The sequence below is a fragment of the Apostichopus japonicus genome, chromosome 20, assembly GCF_037975245.1.
Source record: "Apostichopus japonicus isolate 1M-3 chromosome 20, ASM3797524v1, whole genome shotgun sequence".
NCBI classification, from domain to species: domain Eukaryota; kingdom Metazoa; phylum Echinodermata; class Holothuroidea; order Aspidochirotida; family Stichopodidae; genus Apostichopus; species Apostichopus japonicus.
In genome coordinates, this window is record NC_092580.1 from 7,712,730 (window position 1) to 7,740,098 (window position 27,369).

At 36.4% G+C, this 27,369-nt stretch overlaps 2 protein-coding genes across 5 annotated transcripts in view; both read right to left on the bottom strand.

Annotated features, from left to right (window-relative positions):
* Positions 1 to 2,967: 2,967 nt before the first annotated feature.
* Positions 2,968 to 20,254, bottom strand: LOC139961342 (inter-alpha-trypsin inhibitor heavy chain H3-like). 2 transcript variants are annotated; one of them, XM_071960487.1, is made up of 11 exons: positions 20,121 to 20,254; positions 13,938 to 14,110; positions 12,746 to 12,820; positions 11,731 to 11,869; positions 11,023 to 11,280; positions 10,259 to 10,544; positions 9,173 to 9,693; positions 8,061 to 8,265; positions 7,451 to 7,564; positions 5,436 to 5,795; positions 2,968 to 4,500 (listed from the first exon to the last, which is right to left on the bottom strand). In XM_071960487.1, the coding sequence occupies exons 1-11, from the start codon at positions 20,151 to 20,153 to the stop codon at positions 4,265 to 4,267; spliced, it is 2,400 nt and encodes a 799-aa protein (XP_071816588.1). In that variant the 5' UTR covers positions 20,154 to 20,254; the 3' UTR covers positions 2,968 to 4,264. The 2 variants fall into 2 exon arrangements, with proteins under 2 accessions (XP_071816588.1, XP_071816586.1); XM_071960485.1 differs by lacking the exon at positions 20,121 to 20,254 and adding an exon at positions 16,029 to 16,206.
* A 908-nt stretch (positions 20,255 to 21,162) lies between these two features.
* Positions 21,163 to 27,369, bottom strand: part of LOC139961340 (inter-alpha-trypsin inhibitor heavy chain H3-like) — a 29,821-nt gene continuing 23,614 nt past the window's right edge. For all 3 annotated transcript variants that reach the window (XM_071960481.1, XM_071960483.1, XM_071960482.1), the window contains 3 exons: positions 27,043 to 27,156; positions 26,044 to 26,415; positions 21,163 to 23,740 (listed from right to left, as the gene is read on the bottom strand). In XM_071960481.1, coding sequence (XP_071816582.1) covers positions 23,502 to 23,740; positions 26,044 to 26,415; positions 27,043 to 27,156 — 725 coding nt within the window. In that variant the 3' untranslated portion in view covers positions 21,163 to 23,501. The remainder of the gene's footprint in view (positions 23,741 to 26,043; positions 26,416 to 27,042; positions 27,157 to 27,369) is intronic.

The window sequence follows — 27,369 nt, forward strand, 5'->3', positions numbered from 1 at the left end:
GACAACTTTATTCCTTAGTTTTCTTTCTATTACTACAATAGTTTTAAAGGGATTTGCAAGCGATAAGAGAAAGGTATCTCACTATGTTGGTCAAGCACACATGGACTTTTAATATTGTTTTTAATTGTCCAAATCCCTTGTTAGTTAAAATGCCTGCGATCTTTTATATCTCTCTATTATCTTCCAGTTATAGGTTTCCTTTGTTGATTTATAATATATTAATAAATATATTTCACCTTAGTTTACAGGTATATGTATATCTATATTAGTTTTTATTCAGAGTTAAGAACTTCGCAAAACCATAAGCAATAATGCTTGTGCATGTCGAACAAGACCATACCATATATATTGGAAAGATATACAAACATTTAAAAGATAGCTGGACATTTCGATTTAAGTTAAATTACAACTTTAGCGAGCAGGACAGTATGTTAGAATATTGCTAATTTTGAAGGGCGTTGCAAATACGACATCATGAATTTATGCCCTTGTTCTGCCTACCAAGATGTCTTTGAAACAAACCGAGAAATGGCATGGTTGCAGTTTAAATTAGAGCTTACCATTTCTGCAAAAGAGGAGTTTTTTTCTTTTCTTCTGATTTCGAGCAAACTAATTTGTTTTGACACCATAGGAGGTATACTTAGAAGTAGAGGGCGGTAGATCGGTTCCGTTCTAGAGATGATAGATCTAGAGTGCAGTAGGTGGGAAGAGACAGGGAAGTAAATTTAGTTTTAAAACATTGCATCATGCTATACAGAACAAAACTGTACAGAACATTGCATACAGAACTATACAGAACATTGCATACAGAACTATACAGAACATTGCATACAGAACTATACAGAACATTGCATATAGAACTATACAGAACATTGCATACAGAACTATACAGAACATTGCTTCATGCTTTAAATAGGCATATTGTGTCCATCGCTTAATATGGGGAGGGGGGGGGGGGGGTATACAGAACTATTATAGCCTTTTCCACTAGGATCACGCACTTTTAATGTATTTGTGTGGTGGGGGTTGGTGATATGGTGGGGATCAGGCGGAGGTGAGGGCGGGCTTCATTCCCACTTCCTCGTTGAATTAAAAAATATGCATGTTTCAGTATTCTATGCCTAGTTTTATAGCAGTCAAGTTGGACCGAACAGTGGTCACTGTTGGCAAATTATTATACCCATTATCTTAAATTGATAAGCCTGGGCTGTTTCAAGGGTTATTTCTGAAATACATGAAAATAGAATATAAGTAACAACCTGGATTTATATCTTAGCAGTCTATAAACTATCAAAATAAACCTTGTACCAGACTTCATGGAGACTCTTAATTAGGTCATCGGTATTCGCCCCATATTTTAGCACGATCAAAGTTGCTAGAGGTTTTCAAGTGTACTTTCTCTTTCCATGGGGTTATTTCTTACAGGCTTTCAGAAGTGTTTAATGAGACAGCTAACTGTTACAGTGTGGCTACTACATCAAGTATGAAGGCAAGAAAGTACTGGTCGAAATTATATGGATTTCTAGCACATTTGGGCACAGTACTGGTGAACTTTATAGTCAGTATCCGAAAGCGAAGGTTGAAGAAAGTACTAATAGGGTGCGTTACATGTGACTTACTTATCCTATTACAGTGCGGATGTGTCTGAACATGCAGCGTGACAATACATCCGGAGGTCAAAGGGCAGGCGGGGGCGGGTGGGGGGGGGGGGTTGGCATTAAATTGGTTCACTTCCTCCCATAATCAAAGTGGTTTTCAATGTGATCGTGGAATTTCTCAATGAAGGTACTCATGTGTCCAATACTGCGTATACAGTTATGTTTGAATTGAGAACGATAGATTGCCGGTATAAACTCATCGAATTTTCGCACAGATATTGTATTTTAGTTTGGTGTTTGGACAAGGACATGAATATGCAGTGTTTAACATTTCCATATACGGGAATGAGTATAACCTAAGGTAGAACTGACTTAAAGCTGCCACAATTATCACATATTGTATTTGACACATTTATCAATTACCGTTCGCTAGAAATAAGGCAGTAATATTATTCTAATTGATATACACAAATGGCACTTAAAATTAACATTCTTGTCCATATCAAATACGCACTGGCTTCAGCTGATTTACACTGTTTCATTCAAACATATACTATACGTATACACATTATAGTGTACAGTACTGTGATACACAAAATAAATGTTGTATTGCATATCCATTGCTCGCTGTTTGCAGTTCACTGCAATTTCGGCCTGACATATAAAATGTAAGATGAACTAAATAACACAGGAATAAACATGATAGTCATGTTTTCGCGCGCATCGACAGAAATTGTCAACTGTATACACCTGGGCCTGTTTCACAAAACTCGACTTACACACACAGGACTTCGTGCTTTGTGAAACAGGCCACTGTATGGATAATGCGCTACACTGAATTTTTTTAAGATGCCGTCAACATTTATTTGGTTCATGACATGAATTGTATAGACGCATTGAAATATTAATTCTTTAAAGATAAAAGAAAGTAATATACTATGCACTCATACTACGACAAGACCGAGAAGTTTAGCACATAAAAATGAATTCAATGGACCGCTTTTTGTGCGAGGTTATAGTTTCATCAAAATGATGAAGGTGAAAAAATAAACTTCAGTGCGTTTTGTATTACTATAGGATACCGTCGTGTGGAAACACGTATGTCACCATCTGTAACGCTAAACGGTTTAGCCACACGAATGGTTTTGAGCCATTTCGCCTTCGAGTCGATAACGTTAAACTACGAGCGTCCCATCGTTAACGGGGCTGATGAAGTCGAGTTCGCCATGGCTTCCGACATATGTAACACACAATTTGGACTGGAGGATGCTTTAATCCATCTGCTTCTTCACGGACGGTTAGTATATTAGTGATTACTAACTTCAAGTCAAATTTAATTCTCGAAATAAATCTCACGTTTAGACAGTGATTCGAGTGCTGACGAGACTGTTGCAGTAACTTTGTTTATTATCATGAATTTATGTCACATAATATTTATTAAACAGACATAAAAAAATAGGAAGGATTCTCTCCCCGGCTGACATAATGAATAATTCATTTCCATTTATTTTAATATACACTATTAATAAGTTGTTTACTTTCCTCTACGGTTTCCCCTTAATTTATGTTTTGAAAAGAAAGGCATCTAAGAATGAGGCGTGCTATGCGGACAGAAATTCATCAGTAAATCAGTTTCTTTTTCTTAGTTACTTACTGCACCCGATGACACAAAGTAGGCTAAATTGATCGAAAATAAATTGTTGCCAACAATCTTATTCATATTTATAATTAGGCATTCTTGGCGTCAGAGGTAGGAATATATCAACTTAATGTGCTGTTATAGTTAAATGATATTGATCGTATACTGATGTGACACGGAAGGGGATGAGAGGGGGGGTGGAAGCGAGGTGGGAGGGTGATGGAAGAAGACAAGGGCGTAGGAACCGGGGGGCTGGGGGGCGCCAGCCCCCAGTGAAAAATGTGGAGGGGCGGAAGTATCATTCCGCCCCCCCCCCCCGCTTCGCAAGTCAGAAAACCCCTTTTTCATTTCCAAATGAGAAAAAAATGTCATTTGGAGCACCAAATTGCATCTAAGGCCAGGTGAAAATACAAAATTAAGTTTACAAAATGGAGTGGGTGTTGAAGTGTGCTATATTGCACCAAATTGCATCTGAGGCCATCTGGAAATGCAAAAAATTCCAAAGGGGGACACCCCCTCCCCTTAGACCCCTTCCCCAGGCCGGCCATCAGTCATCAGCCCCCCACTCAAAAGTACCTTCCTACGCCACTGGAAGAAGATTAAGTGGAAAACAATTGCGGCATAAAAACACGGCTACTGGTTGATACTTTTTATAGTTGTTAACCCTCTCCCTTTACTACGAATTCATAGAGGTAAGGCCTGTGGATCTGTTAATAAATACAGCTGTTACTAAGTTGTAATATTTTTTTGATCCATCAAAATAAACTGAAAGGCAGCTTAAAAGAAAAGAACATGAAACTATATCAACAAAAGTTACGACAAATCATTTTTCATATTTTTCGGTTCCATTCAAAAATCGTTTACAACTCGATGGTGAATATATTATGTAAACAGCTGAATTTGATAACCACGAACACTGGAACAGATATCATTGAAAAACTCCCGTCTGAAACTGATTAAAAAACATATAAATTATAAAACTGCTATATCGTAAAGCGATTTGCCAAGCCAATTTCAAGTTTGAAATTTAGCTAAAGTTTGGTTTTGAGTAGAGGTTAGGTAGGATGTATTGTTCGTAGCTCATCTCCAGCATTTGTAGACCCTGTCTTACATAGTTAGCCCAGCATGTACCAGTTCTGCGACGAGATACTTTAGACACAGTGATTTCCTCACCGTCTAACAAGAGGAGCGCTTTCTCCCTACCGTGTTTGGTAACTCGGATGGAAGACGTGTCAAGGGTTATCTGTCTACGTTGGAACTGGCCTAGTAAAAATGATAAGGATAAAAGACAAAAGAAATAAAAAAGTAAAAGAAAGAAATATGCATACAAAATAATGATTTGCTACAAGTCAGAAAGGTTTTGTAAGATATCATATTCAATTTTGTACGAACAACAAATGAAATTAATTTAATGATGATGATGAGAGACCATCATTTAATTTTTCCACATATTTTGGGGTCAGCATAACCATTCAGACAGCAGTATTTTTATCTTACCAGATTGACTGTAAACTTAAAGGATGGTTCAGGTGTCTGACATGTCTATCTTGTATGAAAGAGCTTAAAAAGACAAACAGAATAGTCCAGAAACTACCATGATAGCATTCTCTGGTAAGGAGATATCACACATTGAAGATTTCAAAATTTCTTTGCAAATGACTGGTGTAGAAAGACTAACTGTGAGGGTGTGATGTCACGTCCTCACTTCCTTAACATATGTCAATATATTTCTATATCTAAAAAAATATAATCAAACATTCTTCAGATGTTAAATCTCAAATACTTCTCTTGACACATATGAGATCTCCTGACGTATCTTTTGGTTGTAAGTCATAAAATCTTACAAAATATTTTTATCAAATAACAAAGACTTTTCAGGAATGTGAGGATATGACGTCACAGCTAGTCTGATTACAGCAGTTTCTACACAATCAGATAGAACTTTAAACTTGAATATCTCCTAAACGGAAAAAGATATTTGAATAATTTCTTCACTATTGGGTTTCTTTTATTGTCCTCTTTCATATAAGATCAACATTTGTGACACCTGAACTAATCCTTTAAGTAGGAATAATATGTTGAGTAATAAGTAAAACAATGGCAAGTTTGGAAATGAATTTTGGTTTTCTGTTCTCTAATGTCGAAGTTCGTTTATAATTGACTGATATGTTCTTCCATAATTATTAATGTTTTCTTACCTATAATTCCATTCACGCTTGTTGAAAACATGCCACCTTTCCCAAGGTAGAAGTCAAAATGATCGCTGAAGCCATTGTGTATTGGATGGCGATATACCTTCATCTCCACACCATCAGGACAAGAGACTTTTACGACTTTTCTGTTATTAACCATCACTTTACAGGTGCCAACTTGAACGGCAGGGTTGCGGTACCATTTAAGTGGTAGCTCTTCGTTGATAACGATGCTATCACGTGATACCGTTATCGAATCATCGCCCAGTCTGATGAAAATCCTACCGAAGAAGCTAGGGGTCTGCTTCTTTATCCCGACAGAGGTGTAGTTAAACTTTTCTACCATTTCACCATTTACTGTGATACCTAAAGAGAAAGATGACAGTCATATTCAAGGACTTAAAAATTATGCATTATACTTCCTTAATTGACCTCAAGATTGGTCATTTGTGGTTTCAATTTGGTTGCATGAGGGGGTAATATATTCATGATGTGATTCAATTTTCTGATAGCGATAACATACTTCGATCTTAAGAGTGTGAAAACACTGCAAGTTTGAGTTATGTATAGTAGACCACGACAAGCTACATGTTTAAACTATGCATGAAGTCTTGACTACCGTTACCATGGAAAGGGAAGAAATAGAAAACGAAAATGATAAAGGAAATGAAGAGGGCAGAGGTTAAACTATGTTTAATGCACTGGTTGCCTAATATTTCCATACTATAATTGCCCTTACTTCCAACAAAGACACACTGTACGTGCTATTGAATTCTGTCACCAGGCTAGTTTCTTACATGCGGTGGCGCTACCTCGAAAACTACTGTGCAAGCTCACCTCATTCAGAACACAGATATCGAAGGTAGAGTCCAATTACTTAAAAACCACAAAGGATGCTACTGTTTTGCTTGTTCATAACTCGTAACTTTTCATAGCTTGTTACTGTTAATAACTTGTTACTGTTAATAACTTGTAACTGTTCATAGCTTGTTACTGTTCATAGCTTGTTACTGTTCATAGTTGTTACTGTTCATAGCTTGTTACTGTTCATAGCTTGTTACTGTTAATATCTTGTTATTGTTCATATCTTGTTACTGTTCATAGCTTGATACTGTTCATAGCTTGTTACTGTTAATAACTTGTTACTGTTAATAACTTGTTACTGTTCATAGTTGTTACTGTTCATAGATTGTTACTGTTCATTGCTTGTTACTGTTAATATCTTGTTACTGTTCATATCTTGTTACTGTTCATAGCTTGTTACTGTTCATAGTTGTTATTGTTCATAACGTGTTACTGTTCATAGTTGTTGCCGTTAATATCTTGTTACTGTTCATATCTTGTTACTGTTCATAGTTGTTACTGTTCATAGCTTGTTATTGTTCATAACTTGTTACTGTTCATAGTTGTTACTGTTCATAGCTTGTTACTGTTCATAACTTGTTACTGTTCACAGCTTGTTACTGTTCATAGCTTGTTACTGTATAGCTTGTTACTGTTCATAGCTTGTTATTGTTCATAACTTGTTAATGTTCATAGTTGGTACTGTTACTAGCTTGTTACTGTTCATAACTTGTTACTGTTCATATCTTGTTACTGTTCGTAGCCTGTTACTGTTCATAGCTTGTTACTGTTCATAGCTTGTTACTGTTCATAGCTTGTTACTGTTAATATCTTGTTACTGTTCATATCTCGTTTTGGTTCATAGCTTGTTACTATCTCGCAGTGACTTAAACAGTGCCTGGATATCTACTGTATAAGAAAACTGATAACGCGGGGACTCTCAGACCGGAAGTGACGACAATAAACTTCTGATTATTGCGCAATTCTGTCAGAATTTTACAGCTCTGAGGAAGACCCTGTTGGAATCGTGACGCTAGGCCCGCTAAAGTTACATACCTTTACCTTAATTTCCTCTGTGTAGTAGGTAAGCAAGTTGGGAACAGTGTTTTATTAGAATTTGACAGAAATACATTTAGCGTCGAGTTTTGTTTTGTATTTTCGCATGGACTGGAGCTTACCAAGTACAGGATCCTCAACAAGGTTGACCACCAAACCTTCAGGCCCGTGAATATCGAAGCAAATCTTCATATCAGAGTTGGGATCACGGATCACAATATGTGGATCACCAGCGGCTAGTGGAACAAAAGAATAAGTTTAAAGGTGACAGTTGTGTCGATCCCAACGTATAGGAATATATCCATCAACAATACTGAGCAATATAGTCTTCTATCACAATGATGTTATTCTCCACAACAATAACTATGCATTTACCAATTTTCCACGTGCAGTGGTCTACTGGTATAGGAAATCTTAGTGTGGCGTCTCTTTGTACACACGCCATATAGTTAATTTGAAAACTTTAAGTTATCATTTTCATTTCCATTTTGCCATTGGCTTTAATATAATATAATATATAATACAATATAATAATAACGAAAAATAATAAAGAACAACATGGCTGTGAATTTTTCACGTGCGATATTTAAGAGCTAAATGTCTCCGGCGAATGAATACCATACATTTAGGAGGGGATCTGGTCACCAAGTTCGGATAAGGCTCCTCTTTTTGTACCTTTAACATCTTAATTCTCTGCCTAAGTTATTGAGCTGTTCTGAAGTATTTATTTACCTGTGTCTCCTCGACCTCCAATTGCCTGAGGAGGCAAAGCTTTTTGATCTAAGACAAACTTGAACGTCTCTGCCATTTCGACTACTTCATTTAATCCTTGGTTACGTTCGTCTGTTGTCTGAAGGTTCGTTAGCTCCATTTTGTCGCTAAGAGTTAAGAACTTGTATGCTCGCTCTGCAAAGTCGGTTACTGCCCTCTCTACGCGCTGTGGAAATAAACAAAGTCCATGTTACAATAGTGTGTACGAGACTTAATAGAACCCGTAATCCAAGAAATATAGAAGATATCCCGTTTTCTGTGAGTGTTACGTAAGCTTCAAAAACTTTTTTTTTTTGGGGGGGGGGGAACGTTTCGTGGTTTAAACATAAGGGATCCCATCACCAAGGAAACATTTTACCGGAAAGACAGGAGCAATAGCAGAGGTCTAAAAGAGGAATTTTGGTCAAAATGGAGGGTTCTTAGAATAAAAAATATGCTATATTAGGCTAATTTTGAAACAATGCTGAATAATTTCGGCTTTTTAGGTTGTCTGTTAGGGATGGGGATGATTCTCCTGATGTTATTCTAAGGAGGGGTGAGGGCGGTTAAACGCCAAAGAAGTTTTATACGTGGTTGCGTGGTTGCGCCAGTTCAAACAACCAATAATTCAATTTGCAGAACTTATGAATGAAACTGGCTAGCAAACTCTTCTTCAGTGAATGGTCACGGTATATTGACAAGGACTTGGAAAATGTGCCCCTTTTTAAAAAAATTCCAAATCTTAGTTCACGGCCATTCAGCATCCAGTGCCAACAAGTATATTAATTGCACATATATAATCGTATAAACATTGCATTGAAGGAGCGCAGCTCCGATGACAATGTTACAGAAAGCCATGGTACTTTTATATGTCACCGGTAAAAAGCATGTGTCAGTCTGTTAACTATTTCATATTGCTACTCTAATCGCAGAACGTATTCACCAATTTTCTACTTTTTGAAAAATCCGTTTCATCAAATTCCCAGCCCATAGGTAGTGGACGTCCAGACTTCCTGGTACTCGAGAGGTACTTGGAAAGAAAACACCAATGACGCATGACGCAATACGTCAGGTTTAACCAGGAATCAACTCACCCTTATTGGAGTGCTTAATTCTAGTTCAAAAGGTCCTCCCTGAATATCTCCTGAGACAACAGAGGTGATGGTATCTCCCGTAAAGTCATCATTTAGTCTCCCGGCGATGACAATGTCCTGGCCGTCGTAGTAACTCAAGTAGAAGTGTTTGGTCAAGGACTCCATATCTACTATTGAAGATGGGTATGACGCCCCCACATTCCACATCAGTGTTGTTGAATACGTCCGCAGAAAACTAACGATGTCCTGATAAGATTGGGAATTAGGTACGATTAACCGGTATTCACCGTTATTATTTCCAGCCAGTTTTCGGTAATGGTAATCGTTGTCCACAAGTTCGGCACCGATACCGATAACATGAAGGACATACCGGTTATCGATGGTCTTGGTGATCACGTCAACTACATCACTGATGCCATCCGAAGATGGACCGTTGGTGAATAACACGATTGTTGGAATGCTGCCGTCGGTTGTTTCCAGCATGGGAAGGATCAACTTGATCGCTTCAAGCAGATCATTTTCTAAGAAAGAAAAACAAACCAATATCATCATAAAACTGTCAAACTAATATATGTTTATAAAAAACATTGATTTATAGAACAGTTTTGTGGCTAAAAGTAGTCATAAAATTTATGACGTGTATTATTTACATCATAAATAATTATTATTGCACACAAAGCTCTAAGGAAAAAGGTCTTATATTGTTCACTCATGGTGAAAGGTAAAATAGTATTTTACAGACATCCTCAAAATGTACTTTGTAACTTGCGCAACTGAAACTCTTAAAATTGGTTAGCTTTATACTCAGCTGCCGAAGATCAAAGCATAATCTTTTCCACACAGAGAGATTTAATATCTCTTTGAACACCCCCTCAACATCTGTTACAATTTCGAGGTTTAGTCTTTACCAGGAAGGGATCTTTGAAACCAAAACAAAATGGTCGCATTACTTGGGAACCAACTTTTGAGGCCAATTACATATGACATTTGGTAATGCGTGTCTAGAGGTAACTTAACCATGACCTATACACGATTATTTACATCTTCTTAAATACTGAGTCGGATGAAAGGTAATGAGAAGGTTACCTCCACTTGTTGTTATTCCCTTTACATAGTCAATGGCTGACTCTTTGTTCTTCTGTGTGGCTTTAGTGGGTGTATCCTTCCATGCGGTGACAATGTCGGAAAATGTTACAATATTAAAGCTTTCTCCTCTCTGGTGTAAGTTGATTGTTTCTTCGAGGGCAAGTTTCAGCTGATCAAGTTTAATTCCTTCCATAGATGTTGAGCTGTCGACCAAATAAATCGTCCTCTTCTTTAAAGGAATCAGTTCTTGAGGAGAAATTCTGTGAAGGAAAAAACGATCATCTACCTAAAGAGAAGAGGAGGCAAAAATATTTATGTTTACAAAATGTTTCGCTATATTTGATAGTTTAATCTCTTCAATTAATGAAATTCAGTATATTCGGAGTTAGCTTCGGAGAAAAGTTGTACGAAGAAACGCAATTTGTTTTGATGGAGGGTACGGGAAAGGGGGGGGGGGAGAGGGGTCGTTATTTCCACCGTAAAAGAATACAGGTCAGTGTTCATCGTGTTTTCAACGACTGCTCGGTTTCCACGTTCTTCGTATGTAGTTAACAATCGATAATGAAAAATTTACATAATTTTTTTTGCTTTACCAATTGACAATGAAAATCAGCGCAAGATGAAATAATGAGATAAAAAGATTTCTTTGAGAAATTCACTCCACGTGTAACAGAGTAATTGCCCATGTTGTATAAATATTAAGTATAACAAAATTCTAATTCTGTCTTAGCTTGTCGCAACTTGGTTTCATCGTTCGCACGTACCGTGATGCTCCCGTCAGGCGAGCCTTGTTCTACGTCATACGCCACCGTCACGTAGCCGTTCAGTCCCTCCAGGGATTCTCGGCGCTGTTGTCGGGCAGACGCCTCGAACCGGACAGATTTACTCGATGAACCTTGCGAAGTGGTGGTGGGCCGTTCTTTAAAAAGGCTATCCAGATCTGCGGACTCCCACAAAGATTCGATAAATGTCAGCTCACGATGATCATCCACATTGACTTCTACTTGTACATTTTCCGCCAACTATTGGAGAAAAAAATGTCACGTGACAGATAAAGAAATGTTACCACGTGGTTCGAACACCCTGCAGTCTTTATAATCATGCCAAATTGTATGTATTATTTCAAGTTCACTCTTGAACCTGAACAGTGCTTATACTGCCCGTTTTCATTTCTGAGATGTTATTTTCATAAATCCCCCCCACCCCCTCCCCCCACACCTCCCTTACTTACAGGTAACCTACTGAACGAACAACCCTAATTAACATATCAAAAGGATCAACACAATCAAACTTGTTATAACCTAGTAAAATACTAATATTTCATTAGAGTTATACAGTAAAAATCTCTAGTATACGTATCTCATCCATAAGATCTACTACATGGTATCACAGAGAAGCGCTCAACTATAGAACAGAAGACACAAATTAAAAACAATCCGCACTACCGTCCCACATTAAAATGCATATCCCACCTGGCCTGGGTCGAGGTATACTCTGAGTATGTATTCTCCATTCATTCGTCTGAGCAGTTCTTGGTAATTCAGTCGAACAATACCGGCTGATTCTGCTGGAACAGTTAGGATAACACTAAAGGTACGAGCTTCAACACCTCTGCAAAGTTAAAAGTATAACGAACCAACGTGTTGTAATCCTTAGCATCCTTATGTAGACTAACTACGCTAACTACGTTACGGGATTGAAAGGGGTGTGTGTGTGTGGGGGGGGGGGGTGTGGGGCTCACCTATATCCGACAAACTATTGTGCACCAAATATAAGTGGATTTCATAGACAATAGATGAAAGCTTAAAGCTGAAAGGAAAGAATAAAATAAATAGGTTGTATTTGAATAGTTCTAAGGTTGGACGTAAAATATCTTCGTCTTGCTGTTTGTATATATGTGGGACTTGCCACGCGATATTGGGATCCACGGGAAATTGTTATAAAGAGTATATCAATTTACTGGTCCGTTAATAAAGTAGTACAAAAAATTAATCATCATTTCTTGCAAAATCTGAATATTTATAAGTGGTTGTTTCATACTCCCGGCTATTCAAATCCATTTTTATACTTCATTACATAATTAACAGAGGTAACATTCTCACATCCATGCACGTGTAATATATATATATATACAAGTACAATCATACATTTACACATAATCATAGTATATGCATATAACATATATGTAGCAATCCATATATTATACGTATTATTCATACATACATACATACACACACACACACATACACGCATACATACATCGACGATACATATTGATACCTTCATAACATGAGGACCATTCATTCATTCATTCATTCACTCATACATGCATAACATATAGCAATACATACCTGTTAGCATATTCATGAATAATTCCATTCCATTCCATTCATGAATAATTACATAATATACGTTATTATGATACATACATTGATTATATTCACAAGTAATAGGTTTTGTTTGAATATAACAAAATGTAAGACTTACTGTGCTGGAATCTCAAAATCAAATATCTTCGAAGCATCTTCCCTCGAGAAATATTTTCCTGGTCCATAAATGTCGCTGAATAGAAAGAAAATATTTGTCTTTACTTTAAGTTTATTGTTTGATATTAATGGAGAGTGGGGTGGGAATAGGGTGGGAAGGTGGGCTAGAGGAGGGTTTAGTTTTTGATTGTCAGAGGATCCGTCTAAATACATTAGTTAATAAGAAGAAAGTTTTAATAGCATTCCTTGTCAGCTATTCTTTCTTTTATTCCAGACGCCAGAGGTTTGTAAGACTCAGCAAGTATAGTTATGTTAAAAATCACTGATAATATACATCTATGACGTCATGATTATTGTCACGGAAAAGGGTTTGAATATGGTAATAAGTGACCAGAGAGGACTGGGGGTGGGGTATTTTCATTGAAAAATGGGTTCATTTTGAAGAAAAAACGTCTCAGTCATATTACATTCCTTGCTGAGGTATCAGGCTTGACGTTTGCTTCATTATGTACAATTGCATATATATATATATATATATATATATATATATATAATATCATTTTTCAATAATAGTCGTATGAGTTTACAAATCTGGTGAAGTGTCAATATATATATATATATATATATATACATACATATATATATATATATATATATATATATATATATATCATTTTTCAATATCATTTTTCAATAATAGTCGTATGAGTCTACAAATCTGGTGTAGTGTCACTATATATGGAGACCGCGAGGGTTTCATACTGGTTATAAACATACTTATCAATAAATATCGAGTACACATAGAGATTTGTACTCGGGCCTTTTGGAAATCTATAATGTACATTACTAGTGCAAGATTTGAGTACTCGTACTAGAGCTTACGTCATTGTACTCGTATTCGTAATCGAATCCAAGAACAATTCTACAGTTGTACTCTAACCCATGCATGTCGTTACAATCGTACTCATGGCATTGTACCCTTACGCACGCTATTGTGATCATACTCATGATGTTGTACTACAGTACCTCTGTTGTTGCAATCGTATTCATGACATTATACTCTTATACTCATTGATTTTGTACTCTTACTCATGAGTTTGTACTCGGAACTCATGATGTTGTGATCATACTCATGCTGTTGTACTCGTACCTCTGTTGTTTATGGTTATGTTATGGTTTAAGATTATACTTACACAGTATAGTTGACAATTAAAGCTTCCGCTGGCATAAGCAGGTTAAATTCCGCAACTTGGTCCTGCCCTCCGTCATTGATAATGGTAATGGTCATAACAGTGTCCGCAAATCCAGAAGAGACATCGGACTGCACGTCAATAGACTGGATGTAAGGATTTCCTAAATAGATTTCCTAATAAAAAAGAAAGATAATTAAGGTGTGACTAACCCTTAACAGCGCCCTTAATTTTCAAAAAATAAGTTGTGCTTATTTGACAGTTCAAAGTGTCCTCTATCCGAAAATATATAGTTTGAACCCAGAATCACTGTAAATGTTACCCTAATCAGCCTTTGAAAAATATTTTTCATGTTTGTTTACTGCCGTTGCCATGGAAACGGAATCCAATTTTTGCTGAAAATCTGCAATTAATATGTTTCAATGTTTTTCGATTACTGTCTGGTTTTAGGGTTAAACTATTTCAACAAAATAGTATATTACAGTTTAGATGGAAAGGTATATTTTGATGTATTTTTGGAAGGTAAGTTTGAACAAGCCGGACAGTAATATTCACGCGTATACCCGAATAGCCGGACAGTAATTTCTAGCTGAGAGATCTCTGTGGTCGACTGCCCCTAATTTGTAATATATCTTTATTTGATCCAATTAAGAAAAAATATGATTCAATAAATTTAATGTAATAATTTTAGCGAAACTTTTAAGTTTGTTGTCTAAGTTTATATTTATTCCCAATGAGAACCCCCCCCTCAGGGGACACGTAGATGGTCTGCGCCCTATGGGAAGACCCCCAGGGGACACGTATATGTGGTGCACTGAAGTGCGCCAGTAGGGATCGTTTGAATTATGCACACTTTGGTGTGTGCAGGGTGTGAACAAGAGACCAATATGAGGGGGCGTTGGCCTCAAACAAGCAATTAAACCTTCAACTTTAACTTTTTGACATTATATAAATGAAAGAAATGAATAATAAATGCACTAAAGAAATGAATAATAAATGCACTAAAGAAAATAACATTATAAAAAACGTGTAGTAATCAACGGTATATTTTCTGTTGATCAAACTTGTTGCATTTGTAGGAATACACCGACGTTTTCCAACCCATAGGATTCATATTCGGATAAATAACTCGAAAAGAGTTTTGTACGAGAGATACACATTTTGATTTTTTTGTTCCTCGTATGTACGGATATACATCCTAAAAACTGTCAAATTCAATCGTTAATATTGAATACATTTGTGTTGTAAATGAATAATAGACTGTCATGCCAGCAAGTTTTGCGGTATTGTTCCGTCTGAAATACATCAATGTATATAAATATAAAAGTGATTAACTCATTGTTAATTAGCTGATAGCTAATTAAACTGAAACTTTGATCGAATCCGTTCACCATACTTTAGTTTTCATGTTTTTCATCTTTAAGATATTTTCAATTTCTGGATTGCTCTCTTATACAGCAGATTTAATTATGACGTCATCAAACTTGTCTAGGCCTAATCATTATAGACTCGCCCAATGGTTGACATAGTCCAAAAAAAATGTCACAAAATTATTATTATTATTATTATTATGAGGTAATTTAATCTATCACTTATATTCAATCAATCAATAAAAGCACGGTTTTATGTTAATTTCCAATGGAAAACAGTGATATCTCATTTTCCATGCATTCGTTAAATCTAACGGAAACAAAGATATTCTAAGTGTTATTCATTTTGTTTTAGTAATATCTGGAACTTTAATCACTCATCAATAATAACATTTGCAGTTACATATTATGGTTTCTGGCCTAACTTCCTCTTGCCTCGAACCATCTATCTTACATACACTAAGTTACATGAACATGATATATTCTGTTTGCAGATACTGCGGTTCAGTTCCACATAAACATGAAATATTTTACTTACAATATAAACGTGGTTAAGTTACATACTATGAAATAGTTTACTAACAGATAACGCAGTTGAGTTACACAAACATGAAATAGTTTACCTATACAGCTATTCCTTGACCTATAGTTACATAAACATGAAATAGTTTGCTAACGGATAAAATGGTTGAGTTTCATAAAACACATGAAATATTTGACTTACACCTAATGTAGTTGGTTCGACGGGAGGATTTGTGACTTGAACTTCAGCGCCTAGATTGAATTGTCCCAAAACTAACTTCAAGAAGGTAACCCCTAGAACCAAACGCGAAATCCTTAGGACCGCCATGATGAAATGCCAAAACACGAATGTGTGCGTGTGTAGGTCTCTGTGGCTTTGGACAGATTAAAAACCTTACTCAGGACTTTGGAAGCGGTGTTCTGCCCATGCGCAATTCGTAGGATAACAGTTAACACGAAGTTCCTTTAATTGAGGGGAATCAGGATTGATGAGTGGTTGAAAACAAGGACAATAAGACAGCAGCAAAAATAATACAAAGGAAGGAAAACACAAAGAAACGGCTGAGTAACTAGATCTAGGCTTCCCATATATATATATATATATATATATATATATATATATATATATATATATATATATATATATATATATATATATATATATATATATATATATATATATATATATATATATGTATGTATGTTGGCGTCAAGTCTCAGGCGCGGTTGGAATTGTTTTACTTAAATGGGTATCCTTTGCAGGCTGTAGAAGGCATATATATATAAGGAATAACGGCCTGGCCAAAGAAGCGATTGCAGCCCGACGATTGGCTAGTTGTCAGAGGAGGGTCATCGGCGGTTGGGAGGGGGAGGGGGATGTATGGGTGATGGCTGGTGGGCGAAAGTATGACCTGGATGATTCAGACCATTCAAACACAATACAGTTTCTTCTTTATATACAGTTTCTTTTTTATATATTGGAAAGATTTGATCTTTTGCTCTAATTATTAGCCCTTTATAATCAACGCCTAGTCATTTCTTGACGGTCGTTTCTGTCATGAAGAAAAATAATAAATTTTTATAATAACATTTCATATTAACTGAAGTAAGGTGTGCGTATACTTGTCAAGTTATTCAGGCTAAGTTACGAATATTCCTTGTTCTCTTATCTTCATGTTAGAAAAGTTTCCATCCGAAATTTTGGGAGGAATTTTATGTAGCAATAATTATTTTTTGCCGCTACATTGTGAGATTGTACTAAGATTCCAAATAACCTTCTATCCTTCATTTCGTATCTGTGGCCTATACCTTCCAACTCATCGGTGATCAGTTCGTTCTCATTAACCTAAATATCAAAATTCCTTTTCTCAGCAGGTTAAGATATTTGTCCTCAATTTCGCTTGGTTACTAACCTTAATTATCTCGATTGTATGAAATTCTACACCTTTCTGAACATTCAACCCTAAAATGCAAACTGCTGCGTTAAACATATTAGCTACTGAGAGAAACTGACATTTATCGTGAGTGGAAGATGGAAAGTAAAACAGTCAAATACTCCACCGATTGAAACATAGCTCGTAATTACAGGTTTAATGTGTAAAGAAAATGGAGGAAATATGTCGAAATAGAAACGAAATCCAGGCGTTTTAAAGGTTTGCCGTCCTATTTTTCTTTTGTGAAGTTCAAATCTAAATTTTCTTTTTACTTATAGAAGGTATACTGAAAATATACGATTTACTGTATATATACTTTATACGCTTGATAGTCTCCGCCCGGCTTTTCACAACAAATCACCAATCAACTGAAGAGATAACGGAGTTGGCCAATTGTAAGATATTTTGATGTTGGAAGAAGATGGTGGATCCAAATGCTTCCGACATATATCTGTTAACAAAAGGTCAAAACGGGAAATGCTTCTTGATTGGAGAGGGAATCAGGAATACTGCATGCAATAACCCGGAAGCTATACCGTATTATGCGGGTATAACAATTGGAATAGATTAACTAAACGACTGGCATATATTCTCACTCAAGCGTATTGAATGTGTTTGATTATTTTGTCTCATCCTGTACTGAAGCGGGATCACGACAACAATGATGCTATTTGTTATTTGCCTGACAACGTGTAACATTAAGTGAGAACATTTTAATCTGTTCTGGGCATCCTCATGTTCGGTCTTTGGAATGAAAACTTTGAACCCCAAATTACTATGAATTCTACGAACATATGAGCACAGGAGAACGGGAGGTACTGGTCTTTGGTTATTTACCTTATTTGAAGAAAAGGTCTTCAATTTTACAACTGTGTCGCACAGTTGTAAAATCGCGACCTTTTACAATTCAAACAGAAGTCATTGGTTGCCCCCCCCCCAAGCCCCCACCCCCATTGTCCCATCACCACTATCCTAAAGCAAGTGTATACCCCATGCGTTTATGTATCATTCAAAAATTAGTTTACAAACCATGGACACGATGAGCGATGGCCCATAGGCCTATACATTTAGAAACCACATTTAAGGAGTGTTAGCTCAGTGGTTAACGCCGGTGCCTTCTAATCATAAGGTCCCGAGTTCGAGTCACTCAAAGATTAATGTATGTCGTCCAGTTACAGAGTTGTTGACAATTGACAATTCATAGTCATGGACGTTAAAATATGAATGTAAGAGACTGACTTTGGTCAGCCTGCGGCTTTGATAAGTCAATGATGGCTTCTTCGCGAGTTCCTGCTTGCAGGAGGATCTAAAATATATACATACACCCACCCACACACATACATTTGCGGAACTGTGCTGCTGCTGTGGCTAATTCCCACTCAGTCAAACAGCTGATGGAATCAAATCCTGGAGTACTTGCCTAGCGATCGAGGTGACCTTTGGGTGGTTTGTGTCTCTTTTTAAAGTTGTAATTACAGATGGTTGTTATTGCTAGACAAACTTATTACATGCCTATTATCATCAAAATGAGAGCAGAAACCACTATATCTCTTCCTCTTTACGAATACTGAACCTTGATTACATAACTACACGTTATAGATGACGCAATATTGCAGGAAAAAGGGGACGAGAGAAGGCTGGACGGAACTTCAATCGACTCCCATGAATCTTGGATCATGCATGAAGCTTATTTTAATTGGTTCTATACTGTTTGCGATTGGTTAAAGGAATGATAAGAACATTTCCAAATGACCTTGTAAAACCATTTAGGTCAAATAAACAGAGGACGCCATCACTTAAATTCACAATCAGCAAATAGGATTCAGGTTCCGGGAATCACAGATTGATTTCTTTCTTTCTTTCTTTAAAAAAAGAGAAAAAAACGAGTAAAAACTAAGAAACTCAGATGCTAAGTGTGCTACAGGAGGCTGGGTTATCAATGGGGTTTTCAAGTCAAATTTGCCAAGTCAAGTCAAATCGCAAGTCAATTTTTCGTATGTCAGTGCAAGTCACAAGTCGTTTCATTATCCTGTTAGTCAGATCACGTGACAGCTTTTAAAACAACTTGTACAATTGATCATTTTTCAATATAGCAAATAAGAAACCAATCGTCGGACCGTCAAAACAAATCAAGGCGAAAAATAATGGAAATATCATAATACCAAACTATGAATGATGTAATATCGTCGTTTGCAAAGCTACTTTCCTCATCGCATTTTGTCTTGTGACGTCATAACACACTCCATCACGCTCACATATAGATATAAGTGAATTTATGCCGTATTTTAGTTAAAACCAACCTGAAATATGAGAATATTTGCTAAAAAAATATATTACAATAGTGCTAAATTTCGAACTGATAAACGACTTGCGTTATTTCCAACTATGGGATGTAAGTGAAATTGCGAGAGAAAAATACCCTTGAATGTTAATTTCCTTTCCGAAATGTTATTGACAATTTGGTATAGGGTCTACTCTATAGTAAATAAGATAATGGAACATCGATGCGAACACAATCAGTGACACGTTTCTATGGTTACTGTTGTACATATCGTGCGACTCGAGAATATTACTTAAACGCATGCGCCGAGATATAGTTTGACCCCTTACCGATCAATATTCATGAATTGCCATTAAGCGTACAGCTTAAATATTAAGTTGACTATATGTGCTGTTAACGGTAAAAGTTAATACGGTAATCCAATGTAAACGCTATTTTCGCGTAATCGCTAACCTACGTATGCACAACACATACGACAATGCGCAACACATACGGTACGCTAACATGTGTGTGTGTACTCTTTTAGAACATATAGACGACAAGCTTCTATACCATAGGATAAATTGAGGAAAGAATTTACCTGTAATTCATTACTCAGTAGAACCCATGTCATTTGACTCCATCTCTGTGGAATCTTCACCCTAGTAGTCGCTGCGAGTCGCTATACAGTATGTAGAGTTTGTCTTTATGAATATTCATGCTAAGAGATCAAACATGTCAAGGAGCACGTGTTTAAGAATTTTTGGAATAATTCAGTAGGTATTTGTTTGATAGTAAACAAAAGAAAAGAGAAAGATTCCTGAGATATCTTTAACGTACAACTATTCCCATGTTTGATCAAAGTTGATTCCTTGAACTGCGAAACGATGATAGGCCTATGTTGTTATGAATTTAATTTAACTGCTTATGTGTTAAGGGGGAGGGAGGGGGGTAGGGGTTAGGTTTGCGTCTTACTCCACAGTTCTCAATTAAAATAACAAATCGATGATAAGTAAAATAAATCGGTATCTGTCAATTTAAATCGACATATACCAATTTAAATCGACATATACCAGTTTAAATCGATGTCAAATTTAATCGGTATATGTCATTTTCAAATCGACATAGGCAATACCAACTTAATTCGACTTATACCAGTTTAAATCGACATATACCTATTGAAATTGACATATCATCGATTTAAACTGCTATATGTCAATTTAAATTGGTATATGTCGATTTAAAACGATGATATGTCGAATTAAACTGGTTTATGTCGATTTAAATAGGTAGAAGTCAATTTAAGCTGCTGGAAACTGGTATAAGTCGAAAGAAATTGGTACATGTCGATTTAAATCGGTATAAGTCGATTCCCCACGATTTGAGACTGATGGGCCAGCCATAAATACCATCTACTGTGCGGATCCACTTTAGGGAAGAATCGAGGGATTAGCCACCCAAAACAGGTTTCATTCAATCAACCATATATCGAGTTAGGCAAAAGATATTGAGATGGGGTTTTCAACTAAACATTGAAGGAAATTGTTCTTTTCCATAGTTTTACATTGTCCGGCACTGGATATCCCTTTAATTTCATTATTGGGAAACAAAATAACAAGGATAAACAATAACAAAATATAAACTTTAAGATTTCTAACCGTATATATATTTGTCTGATTTTGGACAATAGGTCATGTTAGTTTGTTATGCAAGCGAATTTCATTATTAATAAAATTGTTATAGATAGAAATTAGTATGCAGATATTGAATGCAAAGTATGGCTTGTATTTATATAGTTCGAGGCCTCGTGCATTACAGTTCAAACATAAGCAAATTCCGATTGCACACTGTAAATGTGATGGAGACAGTATTATTCTTTAAAACCCGTGTTACAGATTCTACAAGAATGTGCGATAAATATACTAACCATTAAATATAAAGATGATCTTTTCAAAATATAAAGTATATTTTATTTATGATAGGAAAGGATACTGCCATGGAATTTACTCATATTTTACTGCCCATATATTACTCCCCCCCCCCCCCCTGCGATTTCACGCTTGATTATAATCCTACACAATCCACCGTGAGTCAAAGATTTATCAATTATTTTTCATGCATTATTTTTATCATGACATTATCATAATGAATTCGATAATGTGTTGGTTTCTCTTCATAGTTACTCCGTGTACCTGGCTTCTTTAAAATTTATAATCAGTTGAAGAAAAAATTCATCAAAACACAGTAGTTATTCAAATCAAAACATTGTTCTCTGTCTCTCTGACAGAAATATTTGTTTTGACATTGTGCAAGCCAAATCAGTATTAATATTTCATGTACAAAATACTACACAGTCTAAATATCATTCAATATGCATAAATATCATCAACTGTAGAAGAATACCTATATAGTTGAAAACATAAGCAAACTCTCTTCTTTTTAGTTTCATTTATGATTATTCATGATATAATTGGATTTTTGTGTGTGTGTTTTTAAGACGGTAATATCGGCTGGATATTTACGAGTCGTTATCACAAATTCGGAGCAACTTATGTACTCAAAAAGACAACTAGTTCTTAGCCAGAAGTCGATTGATTTCTTGAGGGTGGGGTGTGTGGAGTGGGTGGGGGGGGGGGTGAGAACAAATTTCTGTCCTGGCGAAGGGTTGAATGAGAAGGGTCTCTCCCCTCCCTAAGAAGAAATATTCGATTTGGTAAAGTAACCATTTCCATCATACCATAACACATTTATTTCATTCCATTTCATTTATTTATTTTAGTTATATCACAACATGAGTATAACAAACGACGTAGAAGGAGATAAGAAACAAAACTTGTGAAAGGAAGTGTACTAAAAAACCCTATAGGGCTTGTCGGGTAGTGACACTCCCTGAAAAAATAAAGAACTTTACAATTAGAAAAGAGAACCAAAAAAAAAACAAACAAACAGAACCACCCCTTCCTCTCTCTTCCCTCATCCCCATCTCCTTCCCCCCAGTTTCATTTCGCAGTTCTAGTACATGTTGATGAAGTAATTTTGTAAGCTTTTTATAAAAGCAACTAAAGAAGGTATTGCATTTAAAGTAAAAGTTAGGGGATTCCAAAGTGCGATGGCCTGATGATGTAAGCTATTTTTATGCAGAACAAGTGTAATAAACTGCGACCAATGTATACGACTTGGCGTGGTGCCCCCAGCCCACCCCAGCCCAGCCCACCCCACCACACCCTACCCCACCCTCATTCATGGCTTTGGCCTATTGACAATGCAGCATACTTTTTTTAGTGGTGAGAAGGGTGGGGAGGGGGGGGGGGCTATTTATAGACTATTTCGTAGCAGTATACGTAAGTATCAGACGGCAACTACAGAAAGGGCGATTGTGGTTGTCAAATACCGAGCATGATAAGTGTACGCTGATGAGTATAACAGTGTATCATACCAACCGTAGAGAAACTTTTAACAAACTTCTCAGCAAATGATATCACTTAGAATGAACATCTCATTTGGAAGACCGTTTTCTTATTGAAAACCGAGGACTGCTAACAGAGGGCTTTTTTGTTGTTGCTAGACCCATGTTATATCCCCAACTCGAAAAATAGGTAATAATAATAATAATATCGCTTTTCCCCTTTATCATACCGGGTGCTAAATAAAGCAACCATTTTTTTTGTCGAATTCTTTCAGCAAGTTTCCAAGCCATTCGACTTTTCAAACTTTAAAAATCTATACCATAATTTGGATAAGGATAACCAAGCCAATGAATGATATAAGTCATAAATACACAATTCGTGGTTGAAGTTTTATTTTATCTGAAAGAAATATACAAACTTATCATGAATGTGTTTGAGAAACCGCCAACCACAAAACCGCCAAACCGCCAATCCATATTCATTTGAACTTTCTCGAAATCTGTGTTTCAATTATACTTAGATCAAAGAAGCAAGATGGTCCCAGAATTTTATTTATCAAAATAACACAAAATGTCTCAGAGAAAAAATTTGTATAGCTCTGAGAAAATATCAGATACAAAATATTCTTTCGTTTCGCCATCGATATATTTTTCTGGAAGAGCCCACCAGCATTCAGTGGTGATGCCAACCGTCTCGTTCATTTTGTACACGAATTCTTCATGTCCTTCTGTTTCGACTACCCCTCTGATGTGACCGTTTAGCGACTCACCCCGGTGGCGATCTTTCATGGTTATCTCCTTATGTTGGAATTGGCCTTTTGCAAAAAAACAAAAAGAGAAAATGATATAGACGATTTATCAAGTTTATCAGTCAAACCACTATAAAGGCACATGAGAACGAAATATGTGAAGGTGCAAACATGGGTGGGGAGGGGTGGGGGATTGTAAGGGTCACCTTACAAAAAGTGGAGACACCTTTAAACACTTAAGAACGTAGAGGAACGTAGAGGTAGAGAGATGTCCTTGAAGACATAATTTCGAGAAAAGAAACGTTTTAATGGGGCCGGAGAGGGTGATTTGGAGGAGGGAAGGGGTAACAAAGGATCGTCTTTTGTTTTGCTGTTAATTACAGATCGTAAATCACGAAGGAAAATTAGGCTGTAAAACTACATTTGGTTTCTAATGGTTTGTAGCAGTAACCGCATGATTGCATATCCCGTAGCAAATCTCTTTGATTGGGAGGGGGAGGGGCAGGGAGGGGCAGGGGAAGGTATTCAAGTTATTATAGTATTCACATCCAAAACTGAACCATTCGTCCAATTGAAACATGTTGAAATATGTGGTAAATAAAATGGACAAAAGATTTGCTCAGCTTCAAAGGACAACGTATCCTCGAAATAAACTCAATTGCTGAGCTAGAGAACGCGAACCAATTGATGGTGAACGGAAACTTGATTAACACATCAATTAATCACAAAAGGTAATTGAATAGATAACAAAGCGCCTTTGTGATCCTGTGGAGGTTATTCTGTGTTTTAAAGAGACGGAATAGTCGATGGAATGCAAAGTGTAAACTAGTGCATGGAAAATGATCCGCGTATCTGTCTCCATGTTTGTACATGTGTGCTCACTGTTAGAACAACGTTCTATTAAGTATTTCTTAAAGTTGATAACATAAGATATAAATTGCTAGTAAATCCAGAAGGATATAGTAAAGAACCAATATACGACAATTTGAGAGCCGATTTTTCCATGTTCTGGTGCTTTAAGTGTCACAGGAAGCAATATAGGTCATCGTTAGCTCTTGTAGAGGCAGAACATGTATGAAACGTTGATATTATTGATAAAGATGGTTTGAATCTTCGAATAATATAAATGTGACATAATCTTGTCCTTATCGTGAAGCGAGAGAAATATCCAGTCTTAAAGTCCCTGACTTCTTGACATCTGAGCTGTGGCCATATACAAAATGTTGGCGACGTTATATATATCGCCAAAGATAAACAGCTCTGAATTATACCAATGAATGACTTAAACAGATTTGTAATTGTTTCTTATAATCGAATGGAATAATTCCGGTAAACCTCCAGTAAAGGGTTTTCGTTCGTTCATTTTAGGTAATTGAAGAAATCAATTACCTAACACTTCTTCAATGTTATGCATTACTTGTCTGTCGTAATATAAAACTAATCAAACCTATATACAGTCAAATTATAAACCAACTGTTCAAACTGAAACCCGCCGAGTATTATCAAGGTAACTAATAGACATACACGGCCACACTGTACGATTGATCATTTGATCATCAATAATAAAACCAATTTCGAATACATAGTTCAATTAATGTGCGTTTACCATTACAAAAGATATGTTGGTGTGTCATGCGCATGCGCATGAGAATCTCAACAGAGCTTATCTGTAGAGAGGACTATGTTTCCTATTGATAAATAGGGCACGGATAAAATCTGCAACATTTTTCTTTTTTATATAGGTGGCCTCTGATCGAGAACATGAAAAGTGTTATTTTGTGGTATAATTAGTATAGATGTTTTAATATGAATCCTTTCGAGTGTCCTTGTTGTTGTTGTTGTTTTTGTTTACAAGTTTGACAATGGTGAGTTATAAGTGTTGGTAAATAATGACAGGACTAGATTTGAATTCAAATCCAAATGAAATTAAATAAAGATGCATAAAATAGGCTAACTGACAAATTGTTGTAACATCCATATATATGTGATTACTTACTAACGTCTTTAAGAGATATTCATAATTGTTTGAAAAAAAAGAAGAAGAAGAATTAATCCTAATGACGGCGAATACTTAACTTATAGTTTAACTTAAACATCGAAGAGAATCACCCCCGAACCTATAACAATGGTTCTTGCAGGTAATAATTTTGAATATTAAACACAGTGATAAGAACGAGGAAGCGAGTATAGTGATCAGGAATTGTGTCAACGGAAAGCGCAGTGATAAAACGATATCAATTTGACACAGTAGAAGGGAAAAGTGCATAAAGTGAGAGGAGATAGGTAAGGGACGGACCGACATGATATGCCAAAATGCTCATGTAAATGCTGATGCTATACATTCAAATTGACTTTTTAAAGACACTTACCTAGTAAGCCATGGACTGCATTTGAAAACCCGCCGGCAGATTCCATCGTAAAATCAAAGAAAACCGGATGGTCTTTCCATTGGGTATGCATCAGCACCTTCAAGTAGATGTTATCACCAATCGTTATGGACAAGTGATGTCCATCTTGTATCGTAATATTATATTTGTCTAATATGATAGTCTTCGAGGTATCCCATGGCATGTAGATTTCATTATCTAGTAGGACGTGTTTAGGGCTGATGAGTACTTTGTAGTGGCCCAGACTAATGCCTAGACTCCCAAGCAAGCTAGGTAACGGATTAGAGTCGGACTGGACGGGAGAAACTGGAACGGACTTTTCAACTGGTATAACTTCGGCATTCACGTGAATATCTGTGTAAGGAAAAGTAAAAAGAAACGAGAAAATGCCAACTAAATCATTATTTCAGGTTTGTGAAACTTATGACAATCAATATCTGTCTGCAAACTGATTAATGAAAACTGTAAAAGTAACCACGCCGAAAATGAAGCTATTTCTTTATGTTCTTGTTCAATTTTAATCTCCATTCGATATCAATTACACAACTCTTTAGCTTTCAGTGATATGAAAGGAACTTTCCGTTAAGTGGAGGGGTGGGATTGAGGAGGAGGTCCACCACGTTCCATTAGCCTATTCAAGATTTGTATATATACTAAGGACCTTGGTTTAAAGTCTAAATTTTGAACTATAATTAGGTGGCGCTAGGCAGAATCTTAGTGAGAAAATATGGGCGCTTCAAAGCTTCCCAATAAATTGTTACGTCCCAACAGCATGTTTTATGTATTAGTGTGGTAGCAATATATGGTTGAGTATTCCCGGGTTTAATCTATGCAAAGGTTTCTGCGGTCCCTTTTATAACTAAAAAAAAAAGAAGTAGGCTCTCGTCTTGGTTGCCTCGAAGAGCCTAAATTTATGGATTAATTACAACAATGTATCAATAGTTTCAATTTTAATGATGTAAGTCGTTCGGCTAAACCTACCAAGAACAGGGTCGCTGAGGAGATTAATCAAGGTTCCTGCGTCGGCTTGTAGGTCAAAGCAGATGGTAAGGTTTCCATAGGGTACATCAATGATGAAATGGGGATCTGCACCAACTGTTGGTGGAATACAAACCATAATTATGTGAAGCATTTTAAAGGGTAGACGAGATTAATGGTGAATTCAAAGAGATACAATTCGATACTGAATTAAAAGATAGGAAGTATTTAAATGTCATCATGTTTTATAAGCTGAAGTACCGTAACTGTGGTGATAAAGGACTTTCTCCAATCAGCCAGAGAGATCCCTCCCCCTTTTTTGTAGATTCA

Excerpts from the sequence above, each read along its gene's own strand:
- LOC139961342 (XM_071960485.1), bottom strand. The coding sequence starts at position 16,154 with ATGGCGGTCCTAAGGATTTCGCGTTTGGTTCTAGGGGTTACCTTCTTG. Across the intron at positions 11,870-12,745 it reads GATTTTGAGATTCCAGCACA|AGGTGTTGAAGCTCGTACCT; the intron begins GTAAGTCTTACA and ends TTAACTTTGCAG. Across the intron at positions 4,501-5,435 it reads AAGCGTGAATGGAATTATAG|GCCAGTTCCAACGTAGACAG; the intron begins GTAAGAAAACAT and ends CATTTTTACTAG.